Source organism: Mirounga leonina, unplaced genomic scaffold (assembly GCF_011800145.1).
Source record: "Mirounga leonina isolate KUSES-001 unplaced genomic scaffold, KU_Mleo_1.0 Mir_53, whole genome shotgun sequence".
NCBI lineage: Eukaryota > Metazoa > Chordata > Mammalia > Carnivora > Phocidae > Mirounga > Mirounga leonina.
This window is the reverse complement of record NW_023270807.1, coordinates 94806557-94826745: the sequence shown is the minus strand read 5'-3', so window position 1 is coordinate 94826745 and position 20189 is coordinate 94806557. Positions and strand designations below refer to the sequence as shown.

General features: G+C 37.2%; 1 protein-coding gene across 1 annotated transcript in view; it reads right to left on the bottom strand.

Moving 5' to 3' along the window:
• ZC2HC1B (zinc finger C2HC-type containing 1B) overlaps positions 1 to 15008 on the bottom strand; it is a 39055-nt gene extending 24047 nt beyond the window's left edge. The window contains exons 1-3 of the mRNA XM_034990892.1: positions 12901 to 15008; positions 10283 to 10402; positions 9600 to 9738 (exon numbers count right to left, since the gene is read on the bottom strand). Coding sequence (XP_034846783.1) covers positions 9600 to 9738; positions 10283 to 10402; positions 12901 to 13122 — 481 coding nt within the window. The 5' untranslated portion in view covers positions 13123 to 15008. The remainder of the gene's footprint in view (positions 1 to 9599; positions 9739 to 10282; positions 10403 to 12900) is intronic.
• Positions 15009 to 20189: the final 5181 nt, after the last annotated feature.

The following is a 20189-nucleotide window of genomic DNA, read 5'->3' as shown; positions in this document are numbered from 1 at the left end:
AAACTCAAAATGGATTAAAAATCTAAATGTAAGACCTGAAACCATAAAACTCCTAAAAGAAAATATAGGCAATAAACATTTGGACATAGGAGTCAGTAATATTTTTTTGGATCTATTTCCTTAGGGGCAACAAAAGCAAAAATTAACTGGGACTATATCAAACTAAAAAACTTTTGCACAGTGAAAGAAACCATCAACAAAACAAAAATGCAACCTACTGACTGCAAGAAGATATTTGCAAATGGTATGTATGATAAGGGGTTAATATTCAAAATATATAAAGAACTCCTACAACTCAAAACCAAAAAAATCCAATTAAAAAAATGGGCAGAGGACCTGAATAGACATTTTTCCAAAGAAGACATACAGATGGCCAACAGGCACATGAAATGATGCTCAACATCACTAATCATCAGGGAAATGCAAATCAAAACCACAATGAGATATTACCTTATACTTGTCAGGATGGCTAGAATAAAAAAGACAGGAAATAACAATTGTTGGTGAGGATGCAGAGAAAGGTAACCCATGCACTGTCGGTGGGAAGGTAAACTGGTACAGCCACTGTGGAAAAGAGTATGGAGGTTCCTCAAAAAATTAAAAATATAAGTACCATGTAATCTGGTAATTTCATTTCTGGATAGTTACCCAAAGAAATGAAAACACTAATTCAAAGATATCTATGGACTCCTATGTTTATTGCCAGTATTATTTATAATAACCAAGATATAATAGCCAAGATATGGAAGCAACCTAAATGTTCACTGATAGATGAGTGGATAAAGAAGATGTGGTATACATATATAGTGGAATATTACTCAGCCATAAAAAAAAAAAGAAATCTTGCCATTTGCAACATCATGGAGGGACCTAAACGGTATTTTAAATGAAATAAGACACAGAAAGATAAATCGCATATGATTTCAAATATATGTGGACTCTATAAAGCAAATGAATAAATAAACAAAAAATAGAAACATACTTATAAATACAGAAAACAGGATGGGAAAAACAGGTGAAAAGGGATTAAGAGGTACAAACTTCCAGTTACAAAATAAGTAAGGCACCCGTTCAATAAAGGATTGAATCTTAAATAATCATCCTAAACAAAAGATAAAGAAAAAAGGTCATCTCACCAAAAAATGTTTTTTTAATTAAAAAAAAAAAAGGAATCTGTAATTTTCCTCACGTCAGAAAACAAAACAAAAACAAACACCAGATGCAATACAAAAGCATCCTATGGGACACGTGGGTGGCTCAGTCAGTTAAGCATATGCCTTCGGCTCAGGTCATGATCCCAGGATGCTGGGATCAGAGTCCCGCATCGGGCTCTCAATGGGCTTCTCCCTCTGCCTCTGCCTCTCCCCGCTGCTCATTCTCTCTGTCTCTCAAATGAATAAAACCTTAAAAAAAAAAAAAAAAAGCATCCTAGCCTACTCCTTTTCTCTTCCTCTGATAAAAAAAGCATATTAAATTAATCAAGGAAGGGCGCCTGAGTGGCTTAGTTGGTTAAGTGTCTGCCTTTGGCTCAGGTCATGATCCTTGGGTCCTGGGATCAAGCCCCACTTTGAGCTTCCTGCTCACTGGGGAGCCTGCTTCTCCTTTTCCCTCTGCTTCTCCTCCTGCTTGTGCTCTCTCACTCTCAAATAAATAAAATCTAAATTAATCAAGGAAAATTATACAAGAACAGCAGAAAACTAGGATGTACTCTGTCAATGGGTGAAAGACCAACGACACCCACAATGATCAATCTCAACACTAAATATACTTTATTTTTCACATAGAGCTCTAAAATTTAAATCATTCAGCAATTGAAATAATCTCCTGTATTAAGGATAGTCAAGGTAAAGCTCTTTTCATGTTGGAAAATTATGAGAGCCAATATAATCTTTTTTTTTTTTGAGAGAGAGAGAGAGAATGAGAATGAAAGAGCACATGCACAAGCGAGGGGAGGGACGGAGGAAGAGAATCTTCAAGCAGACTCTCTGCTGAGCCCAAAGCCTGAGGCTGGGCTTGATCCCACAACCCATGAGATCATGACCTGAGCCGAAACCAAGAGTCAGACGCTTAACTGATTGAGCCACCCAGGTGCCGCAGCCAACATAATCTTTTACTCCACATTCTTGTGCACTTCCTTCAGTACCAAATATTTTCGTCTTCCCCTCAAAACTTAAAAGTAAGTAAATAAGTCAGTCAGTCATGGGGATGAAAAGTATAGCATAGGGAATATAGTCAATGATATTGTAATAAATTTGTATGGTGACAGATGGTAACTATACTTAACACGGTGAGCATTTTGTAATGCACATAAATGTCAAATCACTAATGTACACCTGAAACTAATATAATATTGTATGTTAACTGTACTTAAAAATAATTTTTAAAAAAGTTATGTATTTTTAGAGATTATTTTCTGGTATAGAAGTTCAGATTATTTATTTTTCAGATGATTTTTATAGTATGATTCCCCTGTGGTTTTGGGGATTGGTTTTGGTCTTTTACTTTTTAAAATGAACTTTGAAAAATAATTTACATGCAGGAAGATCCAAGTATTTTTTTTTTTTTTAAGATTTTTTTAATTTATTTATTTGAGAGAGAGAGAGCAGGAGAGGGGGGAGGGTCAGAGGGAGAAGCAGACTCCCTGCTGAGCAGGGAGCCTGATGCGGGACTGGATCCTGGGACTCCAGGATCATGACCTGAGCCGAAGGCAGTCGCTTAACCAACTGAGCCACCCAGGCACCCAAGATCCAAGTATTTTAAGTGTACTGGCCAATGAGTTTTGATAAAGTACACATTTGTGCAACCACTCCAATTAAAATATAGAACAGTTTTATCACTCCAAAAAGTTCCCTCAAGCCCCTTTTCAGTCAATATTCCCTCAAACCCAGTCTCAAGCAATCAAAACTCTATTTTCCTGTCACTAAAGATATCTGTTCTATAATTTCATGTTGCTGCATGTATGGTAGCACTTTCTTCCTACTGTGGAGTTGTATTCTGTTCTGTTCATCCATTCACTTGCTGATGGACTTTTTTTTTTTCAGTTTATGCTATAAAGCCACTATGAACATTAACATATGTCTTTTTTAAGAACTTGTTTCCAGTTTTTCACATAAATCCTAGGTATAGAATTGCTCTATAAATAAGTATATGTTTAACTTAAGAAAATACCAGTGCAAAGTAGCTGTACTATTTTACACACCATCAGGGGTGTAGGAGACTTCCAGCTGCTCTACATCCTGGCTATCATTTGTATCGTCAGTCTTTAATTTCAGCTATTCAAGTGGGTATGTGGTGGTATCTCATCACGGTTGTAATTCACATTTCCCTGATAGAAATGATGCCGAGTATCTTTTTATGTGCTTTTATTGGCTTATTTTGTGATGTGTCTGTTTGAATGGATCTCCTGCCTTTTTTCTTATTGGGTTGTCTTATTTTGAGTTGTAAGAGTTCTTTACATATTTTTAGTCTGAGTCCTTTGTCAGATATATGTATTGTGAATATTTTCTCCCAGCCTGTGGCTTGCCTTTGCACTCTAATGGTGTCTCTCAAAACTAAAATTTTAGCTTTGGTGAAGCCCAATTTATCAATTTCCTTTTTAAAAATCATTAGTACACTTTGCATCCTGTTTAAGAAATCCTTGTTGACTCTTAGACCAAAGATTTTTGTTTTTTCTAGAAATCTTGGAATTGTAGCACTTATATTAGGTCCATGTTCCATTGTGAATTAATTTTTATCAGTTAATTTTTTTCAATTAATTTTTACATAAGGATCATGGCTCATTTTTTCCAAATATGATACCTAGTTTCCTGTTTCATTGTTAATAAGATTATCCTTTCCCACACTGAATGTTCTTTGTCAAAAACCAATACATGGGTGGGAGGTCCACATCTAGATTCTCTTTTCTGTTCAACTGATATACCAATATCAAATTACTTTATTACTGTAACATCACAGTAATTCTTGACATCAGGTAGTGTAAGTCCTCTGCCTTTTTCCTTTTTTTCAAAACCATCTTGGCTATTCCAGATCATCTGAGTTTCCATACAATTTTAGAATCAACTGGTGAATTCCTACTTGGCAAGGAAAACTTGCAGGGATTTTTATTGGAATTACATTGAGTCCATAGATCAATGTGCGAAGAACTGACATCATAACATAATAGGGACTCTTCCGAATCATGAAAATGGTAAATCTCTCCATTTATTTTGGTCCTCTTTAATTTCTCTAAAGTGTTTTGTGGTTTTCATTTTTCAAGTCTTACACATATTTTATTAAATATATACCTAAGTACTTAGTTTTTTCATAATTGTAAATAGTATTTCTAATTGTTTTTCAATTGTTTATGCTAGTATATAGAAATAAAATTTACTTGTGTATATTGACTCTATATCCTTTTTTTTTTTTTTTAAGAGAGAAAGAGTGTACACGAGCAAGGGGGGAGGGGCAGAGAGAGAGGGAATCTTAAGCAGGCTCCACACTTAGTGTGGAGCCCGACAGGGGGCTCAATCTCACAACCCTGAGATCATGACCTGAGACAAAATCAAGAGTCGGACGCTTAATCGACTGAGCCATCCAGGCGCCCCTTGACTTTATATCCTGAAAGTATGTTAAATGAACTTTTAATTCCAGTAGCTTTCTTATAGTTTACTAAGATTTTCTATACTTATTCATGATTTTATGTTATCTGTGAATAAAGACAGTTTTACTTCTTTCTCTCTGATAATTTATTTCCTTATTACACTGGGTACTTTATCTCCAGTACAGAGTTGAACAGAAGTGGTCAGAAAGGACATCCTTACGTTTTCGTGATCTCAGTGGAAAAGTGCTCAGTTTTTCATCAAGTGTAATGTTAGCTATAGATTGTTCAAAGATGTCCTTTATTGAGGTGTTCCCTCCTATTTCTACCTAAGAGTTTTCTTTTTTAAACATGTATGGGTGCTGTATTTTGTCACAGGCTTTTCCTGTGTCTACTGGGATGATCATCTGCTTTTAAAAATATTTTGTTAATATGGTAAACTACATTTACTATTTTCTTCCTTCTACTTAATTTAGGTATAATTTGTTCTAACTTTTTAAAGAGGAAGAATAATCAGTTTAAACCTTCTTTTCTAATATGAGAATTTAAAGCTATAAAACTCCCTCTAGACACAGTTTTAGCTGAATCCCACAAATTTTGATGTGTTTTTCATTGCCACTCAGTTCAAAATATTTACTAATTTCTTTTATGATTTCTTCTTAAATCCATGCATTATTTAGAAATGAGTTGATAATTTCCAAATATTAGGAAATTTTCTAGATGTTTTCATCATTAACTTCTAACTTAATTCTACTGGGTCAAATAACATAACCTGTATGATTTCAATGATTCATTGAGACTCACTTTGTGGTCTTCCACATGACCTATCTTGGATGAATGCTCCATGTGTAATTAAAAAGAACTATATTCTGCTGTTGCTGCATGTCACATTATAGCAATAGATATCAATTAGGTCAAACTGGTTGATACTGTTGTTCAAATTTTCTATATCCCTCCTGATTTTCCTGCTGCTTATTTTATCAGCTACTAAGAAAGGAACGATAAAATCTCCAAATATAATTGTGAATCTTTCTACTTCTCCGCCCAGTTTTTGTTTCATGTTCTTTGAAGCTGTTACTAGGTACATAAACATTTAGGGACTGATAAGCTTTCCTGATGAATGTATTTTTAATCATTACCCCTGTTAATAACACTGATGTTTGCTTTGACTGATACTAACACTAGTCACTCTAGTTTTATGATTGTTTGCACACATATCCTTCCCCATGCTTTTCACATGCCAGTCTACAGTTGTTTTGACACTGCTGGTGTTTATTTCTTTTACCTTTTTATCCAAGAGAAAAGGCACAAATCCTAAGTGTAGGTCTCCATGAAATATAATTTATAAGTTGCACACACCCATGTAACCAGCCCAGATCAAGACACAGAACATTCCTAGCAATGCTCCTCATGTCCACTCCTGGTCATCCTCACCCCTCCAAGGAAAACCACTGCCTGACTTCCAACCTCAGAGATTCAAACCCGAAGTTTCTAAAAAACTGAGTTTCTGATAGTTAGAAATCAGGAAATCTGCAGTTTTTGCCATCCTTTGAGAAATTAGATCCGGCAATCCTGGTGTGTGTTCCTTTGAGGCAAGAGCCCTGCTAGTGCAGGAGCACCTGTCCCTTAGTGAGGGTGTCACTGCTTTAGGCCTACCTGCCTCACCTCCTTGTTTTGTCACCTGACTGGCACACTTATTTGTGTCTTCATATTTAAAGTGTGTTTCTTGGGGAAAGTATATAATTGGACCTTGCTTTATTATTTAGTATGATAATCTGCCTTTTATCTGAAGGGTTTAGGTCATTTATATGCAACTGTCCATATGGTTAGGTTTAAGTTTACCATCTTGCTTTGTCTTTATCCCACCTTTTGTTTTTCCCCCCTCTTTTCCTATCTTCTCTTAGACTGAATTTTTTTTTCATTTTAGCTCTACTCCACTTACTGTGTTATTAGCTACATGTCAATATTTTTGTGTATTTACTCTAGAGTTTAAAATAGGCATCTTTAGGGGTGGCTGGGTGGCTTAGTCGTTTGAGCGTCTGCCTTCGGCTCAGGTCATGATCCCAGGGTCCTGGGATTGAGCCCCACATCGGGCTCCCTGCTCCACGGGAAGCCTGCTTCTCCCTCTCCCACTCCCCCTACTTGTGTTCCCTCTCTCGCTGTGTCTCTGTCAAATAAATAAATAAAATCTTTAAAAATAAATATATAAAAATAAAATAAAATAAAATAGGCATCTTTGATGGGGCGCCTGGGTGGCTCAGTCGGTTAAGCGTCTGCCTTCAGCTCAGGTCATGATCCCAAGGTCCTGGGATCAATTCCCGCATCGGGCTCCCTGCGCAGTGGGGAGCCTGCTTCTCCCTCTGCCTGCTACTCCCCCTGCTCATGCTCATGTTCACACTCTCTCTCTGCCAAATAAATAAATAAAAATCTTTAAAAAAATAAAATAGGCATCGTTAAGATATACAACTCTACCTTCAAATAATACTATAACTATTCATATTTAATGAGTACTAAACCTATTCATGTAGACGAAACCTTTCAACAATGTATGTCCATTTTCCTTAAACTTGTATTGTCTTCATACATTTTACTTCCACATCACAATCCTCATAAAATGCTATTATTTATGCTTTAAATAGCCAATTATAACCCTCAGATAATATTTACTCAATGGAAAACAAGACAAGGATGTCTGCTTTCACCACTGCTATCCAATATAGTATTGGAAATTCTAGCAAGAGGATTTAGACATGAAAAAGAAATAAAAGACAAATTGGAGAAGAAGAAAAATTATGTCTGTTCACAAATGACATAATTTTATATGTAGAAAACCCTAAAAATTCCACACCAAAAAAACAACTGTTAGAGGTAACAAAATTCAACAAAGTTGCAGGATACAAAATACACAAAAGTCAGTCATATTTCTATACACTAGCAATGAACAACCTGAAAACAAAGTTAACATTTCCATTTATAATAACATCAAAAAGAATAAAATACTTAAGAATAAATCTAACCAAGGTGGTAAAAGACTTGTATATTCCTACACCTATTCAATGAAATATTCATGACAGAAATTAAAGAGAAGATAAATAAATTAAAAGACATCCTATGTTCATAGACTGGAAAACAATATTGTTAAGATGACAACACTACCTAAGTCTATGTATAGATTTAATGCAACCCCTATCAAAATTCCAATTGCATTTTCAGAAATAGAAAATCATCCTAAAAATTCATATGAGATCTCAAAGGTCCCCAAATAACCAAAACAATCTTGGAGAACTTTCAAAACTTACTACAAATTTATTAGAGTAATCAAAATAGGGTGGCACTGGCATAAGGGAAATAGACTAGAACAGACAGCCCAGAAATAAACCTTCACATATATGTCAACTGACTGACTTTTGATAATGGTGCCAAGATCATTCAATGGGGAAAGAATAGTCTTTTCAACAAATAGTGCTGAGAAAACTAAATATCCACATGTAAAACTAGATATCCAACTTCCAAAGTAGTTGGGATCTTACCTTCTACCACATACAGAATTAACTCCACCTGGATCAAAGAGAAAACCGTAAGAGCTAAAACTATAAAACTCTTAGAAGAAAGCATACAGGAGGGGCGCCTGGGTGGCTCAGCTGGTTAAGCGACTGCCTTCGGCTCAGGTCATGATCCTGGAGTCCTCGCATCGAGTCCCGCATCGAGTCCCGCATCGAGTCCCGCATCGAGTCCCACATCGAGTCCCGCATCGGGCTCCCTGCTCAGCAGGGAGTCTGCTTCTCCCTCTCCCGCTCCCCCCCCCTCTTGTGCTCTCTCTCTCTCACTCTCTCTCTCAAATAAATAAATAAAATCTTTAAAAAAAAAAAAAAAAAGAAAGCATACAGGAAAGGCTTCATGACATGGATTTTGCACTGATTTTTTGGATTTAACACCAAACACTAGGCAACAAAAGAAAAATAAAATAAACTGGACTTCTTCAAAATTAAAAATTTTTGTGCATCAAAAGATACCATCAAGAAAGTGAAGACAGTCCACAAAATGGGAGAAAATATTTGAAGATCTTATATCTGATAGGGATTAATACTATTATTAATCTAATAGAGCCTCTAGTCCTAATTTCCAATTTATAAAAAAACAGGACAGAGGAACAAGTTAAACATTAGCCTGAGTTAAAAAACAGACATATCTAGCAAAAGAAGTATTCTAAAAGATAATTGGCCTGATAGGGGTGTTGTGCAAGATTAAAGAAAAGAGACAACAACAAAAATGCATGAACCTTGACTGAATCCTAGATTGTGGCTAGGGGGCAAGCAGAGAGCTTTAAAAGACATTCTTAAGATAACTGGGAAAATATAAGTCTATATATTATGCAAGGGAATGCACTCATCCTTAAGAAATGCACACTGACATAGTTAAGGGTAAAGTGTTATGATGTTTGAAACTTAGTTTTAAATAGTTCTGCACCACCCCCCAAATAAAAGGACAGAGAATATGACGTCAACAACTGCCAAATTTCAGTGGAAGGTATGAGTGATCACTGTACTATTTCTTCCTCTTTTCTGTAAACTTGAAAACTTTCAAAATAAAAAGTTTAGGGTAAGAAACCTTTAGGTTTCCACGAAACTACACAACTTAAAATGACTAAAATGGTGAATTTTAGATCATGGGATTTTAATCTCAAAACAAAACCCCCACCCCCAAATAACCCAGAGCTATGGGTATCTGACCCTGTGGAGCTACTGTGGAACTACCCTGCACAGCCTCATTCTCATACACCATGATGTGAAAGGCCATGACACTGGGTACAGTGGTGTTCTCATGGAGTTAGAAGGAAACACAGAATCTTTATGCAGAATTAAAAAGAAATTAGGATAAGATGTATTATATGATAAAATTACTTTTATATAATTTAATTGCTATTATTTATTTTAGAATGCATAGGAGGAAGCAAGTCATGATGATTTGGCCCCACAATTGGTTAAGAGTAAAATGCCAAAAGCAAACCAAACTGGCCACACACCTGGATTGATGGATGGAGGAGGTGGAGGTGGGAGAGGTCGGCCTTCTTTAATGGCTAGCGTACACTGCTTTGCCGATCGGATGGCATTAATGAGGTCTTCATGTTGTTGTCTCCAGTTAGATCTCCTCACAGGTTGAGGCTATAAAAAACAAAACCAATATATACTACCTAGACTGTACATCTCTCCACTGCTATTTTATTTTAAGATTATTTGCTATTTTAACCTGAGATTTAAATTTATAGGAAATAGGACTGAAATTTTGAGGGAAAAGAGAATTTGTTTTCAAAAGTACAAAAAAGGAGGTTTGGAAAATACAGTAATAAAATTTGCAAGTCACTGAAGTGAGGGAAAACACAAAATAACCGTCAGAAAAACAAGCTACAAAACTTTAAAGAAAAACTTAAATTTAAGATTAAAAAGGATTCTCTTCCAAGTTAATTGCTAGATTTAACGCTAGACTAATGAAAACATAAACGAGATTCTTTTTTGCCACATCTGGAAAATATCTGAAATACATTTCGAAATCTAAGTGAGCATGATTAAAAAGAAAACAGTAAAGGTGGATTATACTTACATGACATTACACTGCAATACCAAGCAAAAATGAAACCAGAGAGCCAAAAAGAGGCTTTAATGTACTTAAGGATGTAATCAAGAACAGTAAACAAGATATTGATAGTACCTTGGATTGAGGAGCCTTTCTCACAATGGGAATGTCAGTGCCCTGTAATCTTTGTTTCAAGGAATTGAAAGGTTTACGTTTTTTGTTGAAGAGTTTTCTACATATTGGTCCATGCCTTTCCTAGAAAAGAAACAGTGGGGATTAAAATTTTTAACATGTACAGTCACAAGGTTTGTACTCAGGCAGCCCCCATTGGAGTGACAGGGTTCACCTTCGGAGCCAAGTTCATTCTCCAACTCTCAAAGCACAGCAGAGCAAATCCATCTGGCTCTCTCCACCCTTGTTACACATCACTGGATATTGCGTGAGGGTAAGGTCAAGAAGAGGCCTCTGCAGCTACAGAGACTTACCTCGAATTTGGTTTTATATATTGAATTCTACCACTTGGGCTGTGTGAGTGGTTCCAGGCATTAAATAATGTTGAAAAGGCAAACTCTCTAGTTTAAATTGAAATAAATATTTCTGATAGTGAGCTAGGTACTCACTGAAGCCAAGGAAGTTCTCCTGATTATGTCTTCTGTTCGGTTTCCTGTGTCCACGATTCCCAAATTCCATGAGCAAGTCATCCAGTAACCTACCAGAGAATCTGAGTCCCAACAATCCTAATAGTTTTGCCATCCTTTTGAAACAGTCCTTTTCATACAGCAAGGGGAAACTTAGTTCCTACCAGTGGAACCTTCTCAGGAAAACTCTTCTTATCACTCAGCAATTTCAAAATTGAATTTAATGGGGTCACTTTTCTGCATACAGCAAATTAAACTACTTAACTGCCTCAAGAAGTGGAGAGGTTTCAAAGAAATATTTGAGAACATCTGCAAAAGACAACTGGGACAACCATACAAATAAATGAAGGATACACCAATTCCATTTACATTATGAAGATATTTTCCTTTAATTTATCCAAACATTTCACATCCATGAAGTCATTTATTTCAGAGCAAATCTAAGCATTTAATATTAAGTTTTACAATGTTACAATATTTAACATTTAACAGACGATCGGCAGGGAAAACATTCTTTACTCCAGCCAAGTAATCCTTTAAGTACTCAGCATTTCTAGTACATAAGACAGGGAATCAACACACAGAGCTCTCTGCCTGCGTACGACCCTTACAAAGTCTGTTACAGCATCACTATAGGATTACACCAACAACTTCCAACTAAATGTCCTCTTCCTTGGTGGATATGTAACTCATTAATAGCTAACACACAGTTCCTTCGTCCAACAAAATACAGGGCTCTATAAAAATCCCTGCACCTTGTTACAAACAAGCCATACCATTTTATTTTATTTTTAAAGATTTATTTATTTATTTTAGGGAGAGAAAAAGAAAGACAGGAGGGGAGGGGGAGAGGGAGAGAAAGAATCTCCAGCAGACTCCCCACCGAGCGCAGAGCCCAATGTGGGGCTCCGTCCCAGGACCGAGATCATGACCTGAGCCGAAATCAAGAGTCAGACACTCAACCCACTGAGCCACCCAGGAGCCCCAAGCCATACCATTTTAAATTAGAGAGAGATCGCTATCACTTGATCAAATGCTCTTTGTAGCCTAGAGATAGGCCTAGAAGTAAAACCCAAGAGGACCCAACACATTGGGGATGACATTTAGTGATCCCCAAATGGATGGTACCTTCTAGGTCTCAAACTCGTTCTTACGGGGTGCAGGCCTGGCTTGGCAAAAGGAACACACCGGTGGATTCCTGGGCCACAATAGGCCCTGGAGCTCCTGCTGCTAAATTCAGAAGTTCTAGCTATAGTTAACTAGAACAGATATTTCATTTTTAAAATTCCCCAGAGAAAGAAAACCTATAACCTCATTGTACAGTCTTTCACCCCAAATGCAGTCAGGTGTATAGTTTAAATCCTTTAAGTTTGGTTACATCTCCTTGATCTAAAATGTTCAAACTCGGAGTTGCATTATCACCTCAAGTTTTTTTTTTTAAACATTTTTCTTGGGAATCTCTTTATAACATTGGAATCTAATACCTGTTTGATTCCCTAATTTTGAAATTAAGCCTTTATTCCACTTTATAGGCATCAATCAGGGGCCTTGACATGTAGTTACTTTGAATCTGATTAACAATTAGATCTTGGAACAGGCCTTACATCCATTTTGTTCAAATTACGTAAAATCCCTGAAATTGAAAGGTTCTGTCTTTATACGTGGCAAAGCAGGAAACAGAGGGAGGTTAAAGGACTTGTCAGAATTAGTGACAAATTTGAGGCTAAAAGCCAAGTTTCCAGATGCTCCAAATTCAACGTTCATTCCTCTTGACTAGCTAATTTCCCTGGTGCTTTGGCCTTAAAATTTGAATTTTTGATGCTTATAGAAAAGGCAAAAGAGCCAAAACCTCTCAAGAGACAATCAGCTGTGCCAAAACACTTTCATCTGGCATCCTTTTTCTAAGAGTACCATGTTTAATTAAGCTCCCTCTTGAATGGGGTGGCATCTATGTGCCTCGGTGTCCTCCGGACCTGCCAGCCATAGGTTAAGGACCTCTCTTCCCTTGCTTTCCCTCCACATCTGTCTTTAATCTTTGCCGCTGCAGCCTCCTCACTGACTTGACAGTTCATTTAACTCCAACGAAACACATCTACAAAATGTCTTTATGTTTACCAGAACATCTGCTGCAAAGCGTCTTCCACAGACTTCACAGGGAAGTAACTCCCGATTGCCATCTGTATAAGATCCAAAAGCACATGATGTTAGTTTCGTGGAACTGCCTGCCCGAGAAGAAATGACTAACTGGAGGGGACCTCGATAGCTTGATCGCCTCACTCTCTTTTCCCTCCCCACCAACTTCCTTCTCTTAGGAAGATACTTCATGAACTCAACCATCTTTTTTTTCTAATATAGACTTCTCACTTCACTAACAGGTAAATTCCATGTCCTTCAGGCAACCAGAGTACAATTCTTTAACATATTCCTGAACTAAGTGCCTAATAGCTTTGCTTTAGACATAAATGCAAAGTTAATACTTTAGTATAAAGTCATAAATTATCTAATGGTAACATTTTTAAGATTTCTACTAGGATGTAAGGCCTATGTGTGTGCTAAATGAAGGTGTGACAATTTATCACAGATCATATGAAAAGTCACCTAATCATCAAATTTAAAATCTCCTGAGAATGGCACTCTCTCAATAAATGCTCTTTGCTGGAAAAACTCCTACCTCAGAGGAAGGGAGTATAAGATACTGATGAAATGGACCAGGTAGAACTAATGGGACTTCTATCCAAATCAGGAAAGATGGTACCATTACAATGCAGAAGGATGGGAAGATGAGCAACATCCTAAGGAGGGGTGTTTGGTCAGACTTCTTAATGAGGTCAGTGAGTAACACTCACTGCTAGCATTTTATATGCAGTAGTGAATGAGTGAGGGGCTGTAATCACAATGAGGTCACTACTTGCTATTGTTTTTAATATTCAACTAGTGTTTTTAAAAGTTAAATGAAGAATAAAGTCAATTAAAAAAAAAAAGAGGCTGAGACTGCACCCACATGTGCCCCATGTCTCAAAGTACCTGACCCACAGTAAGGTGTGCACAATAAAATACTTGTTGAATGTGTGGGCCAAACACCAACTGAGTTCCTACCTTAGGACCAATACTTCATTCTGTAACTACCTGCTACATGCAACTCTGTGGAAATATTGAGAGAAACCATACATGGGTCCAGCAGAGAAAAGGAGAGAGAGTGTGCCATTAAATGAAGTTAAGTGTCACAAGGAAAGGAAAACATTGTGGAATTCTGTAAAGGTTTCACCTCATTACTTTAAGTTCATCTGGAGTTGAGCATATAGATTAGAAAAGCTGATCATGGAGATGATGTTATATTAGACTAATAATCTGGGCTTTATTCTACAAACAAGGGGAACAATCAGGGACACTGAGTAGGAAGAATCTGAACAGAGCTGTGGACGGCTGAATGGATGGTAGTGGGGAGGGAAGATGCTATTTCAGTTAAAAAGCTAAAGGTGTAGGCCTGAAATGGAAAGAAAAGAGGAAATGAGAGACACTGTGCTCAAGGAATTGACAACATGACTAGATGTAGAAGGAGTGAGGTGACAAAGAGAACAGTGCAGGACTGAGAAGAGGGTCGGGCTGTGGACAGAAACAAAATTTGAGAAGAAGGGCCATCTTAGTAAGAAAAATGATCTCAGCTTTGGAAATACTGAGTTTGAGAGAGTCATCCAGCCAGCAGGATGGAAATGAGGGAGGTCAGAGCTAGAGACACAGATGTAGGCTTTGTTTGGAGAGTGATGTAAAGGCATGATATTGCCAGGGAAGAGGTCATGGAAAGAGAAGTACAGGGATGATCCCTAGGGAACTCCGTATTTAAGGGCCAAGAAGATGAGGATGATAAGCCAGAAGGAGAAACAGGAGAGAACAAGGTCATGGAAACCAAGAGAAGACAGTTTGAAAAAGGAAGGACTGATTAACAGGAATCAGATGGTAGCTCATTACAGACATTGTTGATTTAAATGATTTCTTCTCACATCTGCCAGATGGTATTGTATCTGCAACACAGGTCATCCATTACAGCATATAGAAATATTACTCTTCTTCTCTGTTCTTTTGGCCTTCTAACTCTGTAAAACGGAGTCTTATTTTTTTTCAGCAAGCATATACTTACTAGTTAATAAAAGGACTCATTTTAATAATAAAACTGCTTTTTCTAAACCACTAATGGAAGATGATTTTTATTTTTATGAATAGTACTGTAACGTTTGTATGGTATTTTCCTGTTTCCTAAGCACTTTTCCTACAATAATCTCATTTACTCCTCACAGAGTTGGGACTATTTTTTTTTTTTTAACAGGTAAGAAAACAAAGGTTCAAAGTTAGGGGACTTCTCAAAGACCACAGGTAGTTAAATGGTAACATGGAGACTCAAACCTAGGTTTCTATCTCCACAAGTATTAAAACTGCATTCAACCATCACCATAAATATAGGTATGCTGGTACTAACCTGCAATACAAATGGAAGTTCCTGAAGGATAAATAGCCTCTGATTTAAATCAGTGAGTTTTAATTAGCTCAATGAGTTTAAAAGAATGACAGATACAATAGGATTCAACTGAACACCTGAAATCGATGGACTACCGCTTTCTGAACCACTTTCAGTTCTGAAGCTTGACTGTAAGGAAGGGAACACCTGCCGAGTTACTCAGTCGAATTAAACATGGAGATCAAGGTCTATCGTGTTTGTGACAGAATGCTGTGTCACATGGAATATGTGATCACTAGAACCTTAGAAGAATCATTTAAAACAACCAAAATGCCTTGCAACAGGTGAATGGTTATACAGCTACATCCAAACCCTGGAATACTGTTCAACAACAGAACACTATTGATACATGCAACACCTGGATGGATCTCAATGCTGAGAAAACCCAATCTCAAAAGGTCACGTATTGTAAGATTCCATTTGTAGAACAATCTCAAAATGACAAAATTGGAGAGATGGAGAATAGATTAGTGATTGCCAACAGGGAGGGATGGTCGGGGAGGGAGATGGTTGTGACTATACAGAGTAGAATGAGGGTGACCTTTGAGTAGTGGAATAGTTCTGGGGGCACCTAACTGGCTCAGTTGATACAGCATAGGACTCTTGGTCTCAGGGCTGTAACTTCGAGCCTTATGTTGGATGTAGAGATTCTTTAAAAAAAAAAAATGGGGGGGGAGGAGAAAAGGAATAGTTCTAGAACCATATTGTGGTGGTGGGTGGTGGTTACACATGTAATAAAATGGTATGGAACTATAAATACACATTGTACCCATGTATATTTCCTGGGTTTGATATTGTACGAGTTATTTAAGCTGTAACTTAAGTTGGGGAAACTGGATAAAAGGTGAGTGGGAACTCTACTATTTTGCAATTCTTGCGCACTAATTTTGTCAAAATAAGAAGTTTAAAGAAATATCTGGGGTGAGCAAATTGTGACCAGTGGGTCAAATCTGAAGCTCTGTTTTTGTAAATAAAGTTTTATTGGCAAATACCCATTTGTTTACATGTCTATTGCGGCTTTCACACTACAACAGTAGAGTTGAGTAGTTAACAGAGACCACATGGCCTGCAAAGCCAAAAATCATACTAAGAAATAGGTTGCCAACCAGTGAATGAGAATGTAGTGATTAAAAAGGATTTGCAGGAGAAAAACCTGGAAAATGTTAATGATACATTTTTATACAAATAAAGACTACGAGTTACATAGATATGTACGTGTGTGTGTGTGTGTATACACAGCGGTTAAGAGTAAAGGTGATTAGTTTCCTGCATTTTCAATTTTTCTACAAAGATTATTATCATTTTAAGAATTAAAACAATGACATTTTAAAAAAGAACCTTTTGATAGAAAAGATTCTCAAACAATCAGTATCAACTTAGCTATTTCTATCTTTACCCTCTCTTACTTAATAGACTATAAAGTGGCCATTATTTTTATACATTGGCTATTATTTTTACACTTTGGTTTAAAATCTTAGACAATTTTTTCAATGAGGGAAAGAAAGTGACCTGGAAGCCATCAAAAGGTTTGTTTAGCATGTTAATAGTGAAAAATAAGCATTACAAAGATCTCAGTTCAAAAATTTTATAAGAAGCCTGGAGAGGATTATGGCTATAATGAAATTGGAAAAAATTCTACTTCTGACTAGACATTCACTTTCTGAGCTGGAAGTTAAGAATGCTTTGTGCACACACCTACCAATCCACATTTCCTTATAAAGGCATAGTAGAGAAGACAAAAGGAAGACATTTTCTCATTCAGTTGTCAGCAAGTCAAAGAACTCTTAAGTCCTTTGCAATCCAGAACATACAAACATTAGCAACATCGACATCTTCCATGGCCCTATGGTAAAGAGGGTAGCATATTGGCCTCAACTTACTCACTTACCTCAGGAACGTGAGTTCTGAAAGAAGAAAAGGAATTAAGGATGGCAGAGAGAACACTCCATCAAATTTTGCTTTCCACCGAAGCCCCAAAAAACTACAGTAAAGGAAAATAGAGACAAAGAGAACGGCAAGATCAGGGAAGAAAGACAATAAAAAAAAATTTGACTCTGGAAAACTGACAGACATGGTGACTTGGAGGACTTAAAACTACATTAGAATCCACTTCCCAAGCTGACAGTAGGGAGAACGAACCATCAAGATTTTTATCTTAAACCCTTCAAAGTCACAGGAATCCCCAGAGCAGCATATACCTCTGGGACTGGGATGAGATAAATGCGGAAGAGCGTGCTAAAATATGGAGGGACAAGATGAAAGTTTTCTGAAAAGAAGTTGATTCCTGGATCCCCTCCCTCACTCTACACCCCCTGGGTGACTGCCCTCTCCAACTCTAGCATTAAGTCTATTCTCCAAAAATGACAGAGGCCTATGCATGAGGCACTGCTGAAGGTACAGGTAGGCAGATATAGATATATACACATATTTATGGTTGACTCATTATTTGTAGTAGTTATATTCCATAAAGCCTCTGTGAGCACTGAATGAGCAAATACTGACTTAATACTTCTAGGGGGAAGATAGGATTAGGCTCTTGTGAACCTCTGGTCACACTATTTTTATCAACCTATCAATGTACAACCTTGTTTTGTTTTTCTATTTAAAGACACCTTGCATAAATATATATTGTTGATTCAGTAACAGTGAACACTCATAGTGGGCAACACTGTAACTCATGCCTCGATGAAGCTTATCTAACAGACACATTTCCTCCATAAGGCACATCACAGCCTTCCTGCATTTCAACACAACATTTACGGGCCATTTTAAACAGTGAAATCACCAAGAAAAATTGTGAAAACATGAAAAATGTGGCATAGATTGTGAAAAGGACACTTGTTTACAGTATGAGAGCTGAAACAAGAAGGCAGAGAGAGCATCACCCTGTTTCACCTTTGCTGAGAACATGCATGTCGGGTGACTCGACCTTTTAACTGCTATGTGCAGGTCTGTGAATGACCATGAAAACACCATGCGTATTGATTTTAGAGTTTCAAATTTTAGCAAATAGGCAAATTTGCAGATAAGAACTTGATTAATGAAGTTGATGTGTGCGTATGTATGCAGTGATTAATCTAGTGATTCCTCTCATGAAGAGTGATGCTGAAAGCAGAGAATACACCTCAAACCTCCTTCCTCTACTTGGCTCAGAGAACTCTGTCTGCCAGACCCTTACTCTCAAGACAGAATGGAAACTTCCCGGAGAATCTAACCATTCCGTGACAAAATATATCTGTAGATACCAACACTGGGAAGACTCCCAAACAGCTCACCCAGACCACTCTACAATAAAGCTCAAAATCATAAAATGCCACTTATCCATTCAGAATTTCCAGTGTCTCCTTCCTCCAGTCTTAATCATGAGCCAACAGACAGGAATTTCCAAAGATCTGTGGAAAAACTCTAGCATGTAAGCCCAAAACAAATAAAAAAGCAATTTAAAGAAAAATTAAACTCTTAGAAATTAAAAGCCTTACAGGAGAAATGAAAAAACTCAAGGAAGATTGGAAGATAAAATTAGGGAAATTTCTCAGAAAGTAAAGTAAAAGGGCATAGAGATGGGAGAAGAAAAACATAATTCAAGTACCTCTCTCTGGTCCAGAAGGTCCTACTCCAAATAACAGTTCAAGAGAGAAAAGGAGAAAACCCAAGGAAGAAAATAAAAAAATTTAACGATTTCCAGAAGCCTTGAAAGGACAGGAGCTTCCATTGAAAAGACACAGCATGATGGATGAAAATCTATCTATAACATCATTGTGAAATTTCAGAACTCTGGAAACAGAGATTCTACCGAGATGAAAAAAAATACTTGACAAAAATATCAGGAATTAGAATGACTTCAGATTCCCATACAGTAAACTTGGAAATGAATGAGGAAAAATCCTTTAAACTTCTGAGGGAGAATAATCTACAACCTATAGTTTCATACCCAGCCAAACTATTGACCAAATATGGGGGTTGAGTACATTTCTCAACATGCAGGATTTAAAAAAGTTGACATCCCACGCACCATCTCAACAATTACTAGAGGATGTGCTTCACAACAAACAACGTGAGTAAAATATACAGCAAATAGGCAATTCAACACATGAGGGAGAGAAAATAATTCTCAGGATAACAGCTGGGAACCAGAACCAGAGAGCAACTAGTCCATACTGAAGAAATATAATGAAAAACAGACATGTTGAAGTCTGTCATGAGCATGATATTCATTGTCTTTGTAATCTGAGGTTAGTATGTCCTAGTGTATCTGGCTCCCACTGTTCTACACTTGGCTTGTTTGACCCTGTCCCATTGGAGTGCTTGTTCTTCCCTTCTTATTCTGACATCTAGATGAGTGGAGGACACTCCTTTCACTCCACAAGAAGGTTCTGCATTGATCTTGACATCACCATGATGTAAAATGTAAAATGAGCATATAACCACTAAACATATTTCTACAGGAGATCCAGGATGCTCCAGCTGTGGTCACTTGTGTTCCCTAGGAGTCGATCACCTAGCTCAACATCTCCTCTTGGGGCTCTTGTAAATTCTAGAAGCTAAACTCAGGCTCAGAGACTATTCAGCTCAAGGATGCCTTCATCAACTGGTAGTAAATATTGCCCTTATAAAGCCAGATTTGTGTTTCAAAACTAAACAAGATATTGTGCTTAGGAATACTATACAAACTGAGAGTTGTGGAGGGATGGGGTGGCACTGGGGAGGGTATGTATTATAGTGAGCACTGTGTGTTGTGGAAGACTGATGAACTGCAGACCTGTACCCCTGAAACAAATAATACGTTATATGTTAATTTAAAAAAAAAGGAATACCATACAGCTGATGATTAATACAACCTAGATAATACTTAAGAGTTACTGAGGGGAAAGAGTGAAATGAAACTGAGGATGGA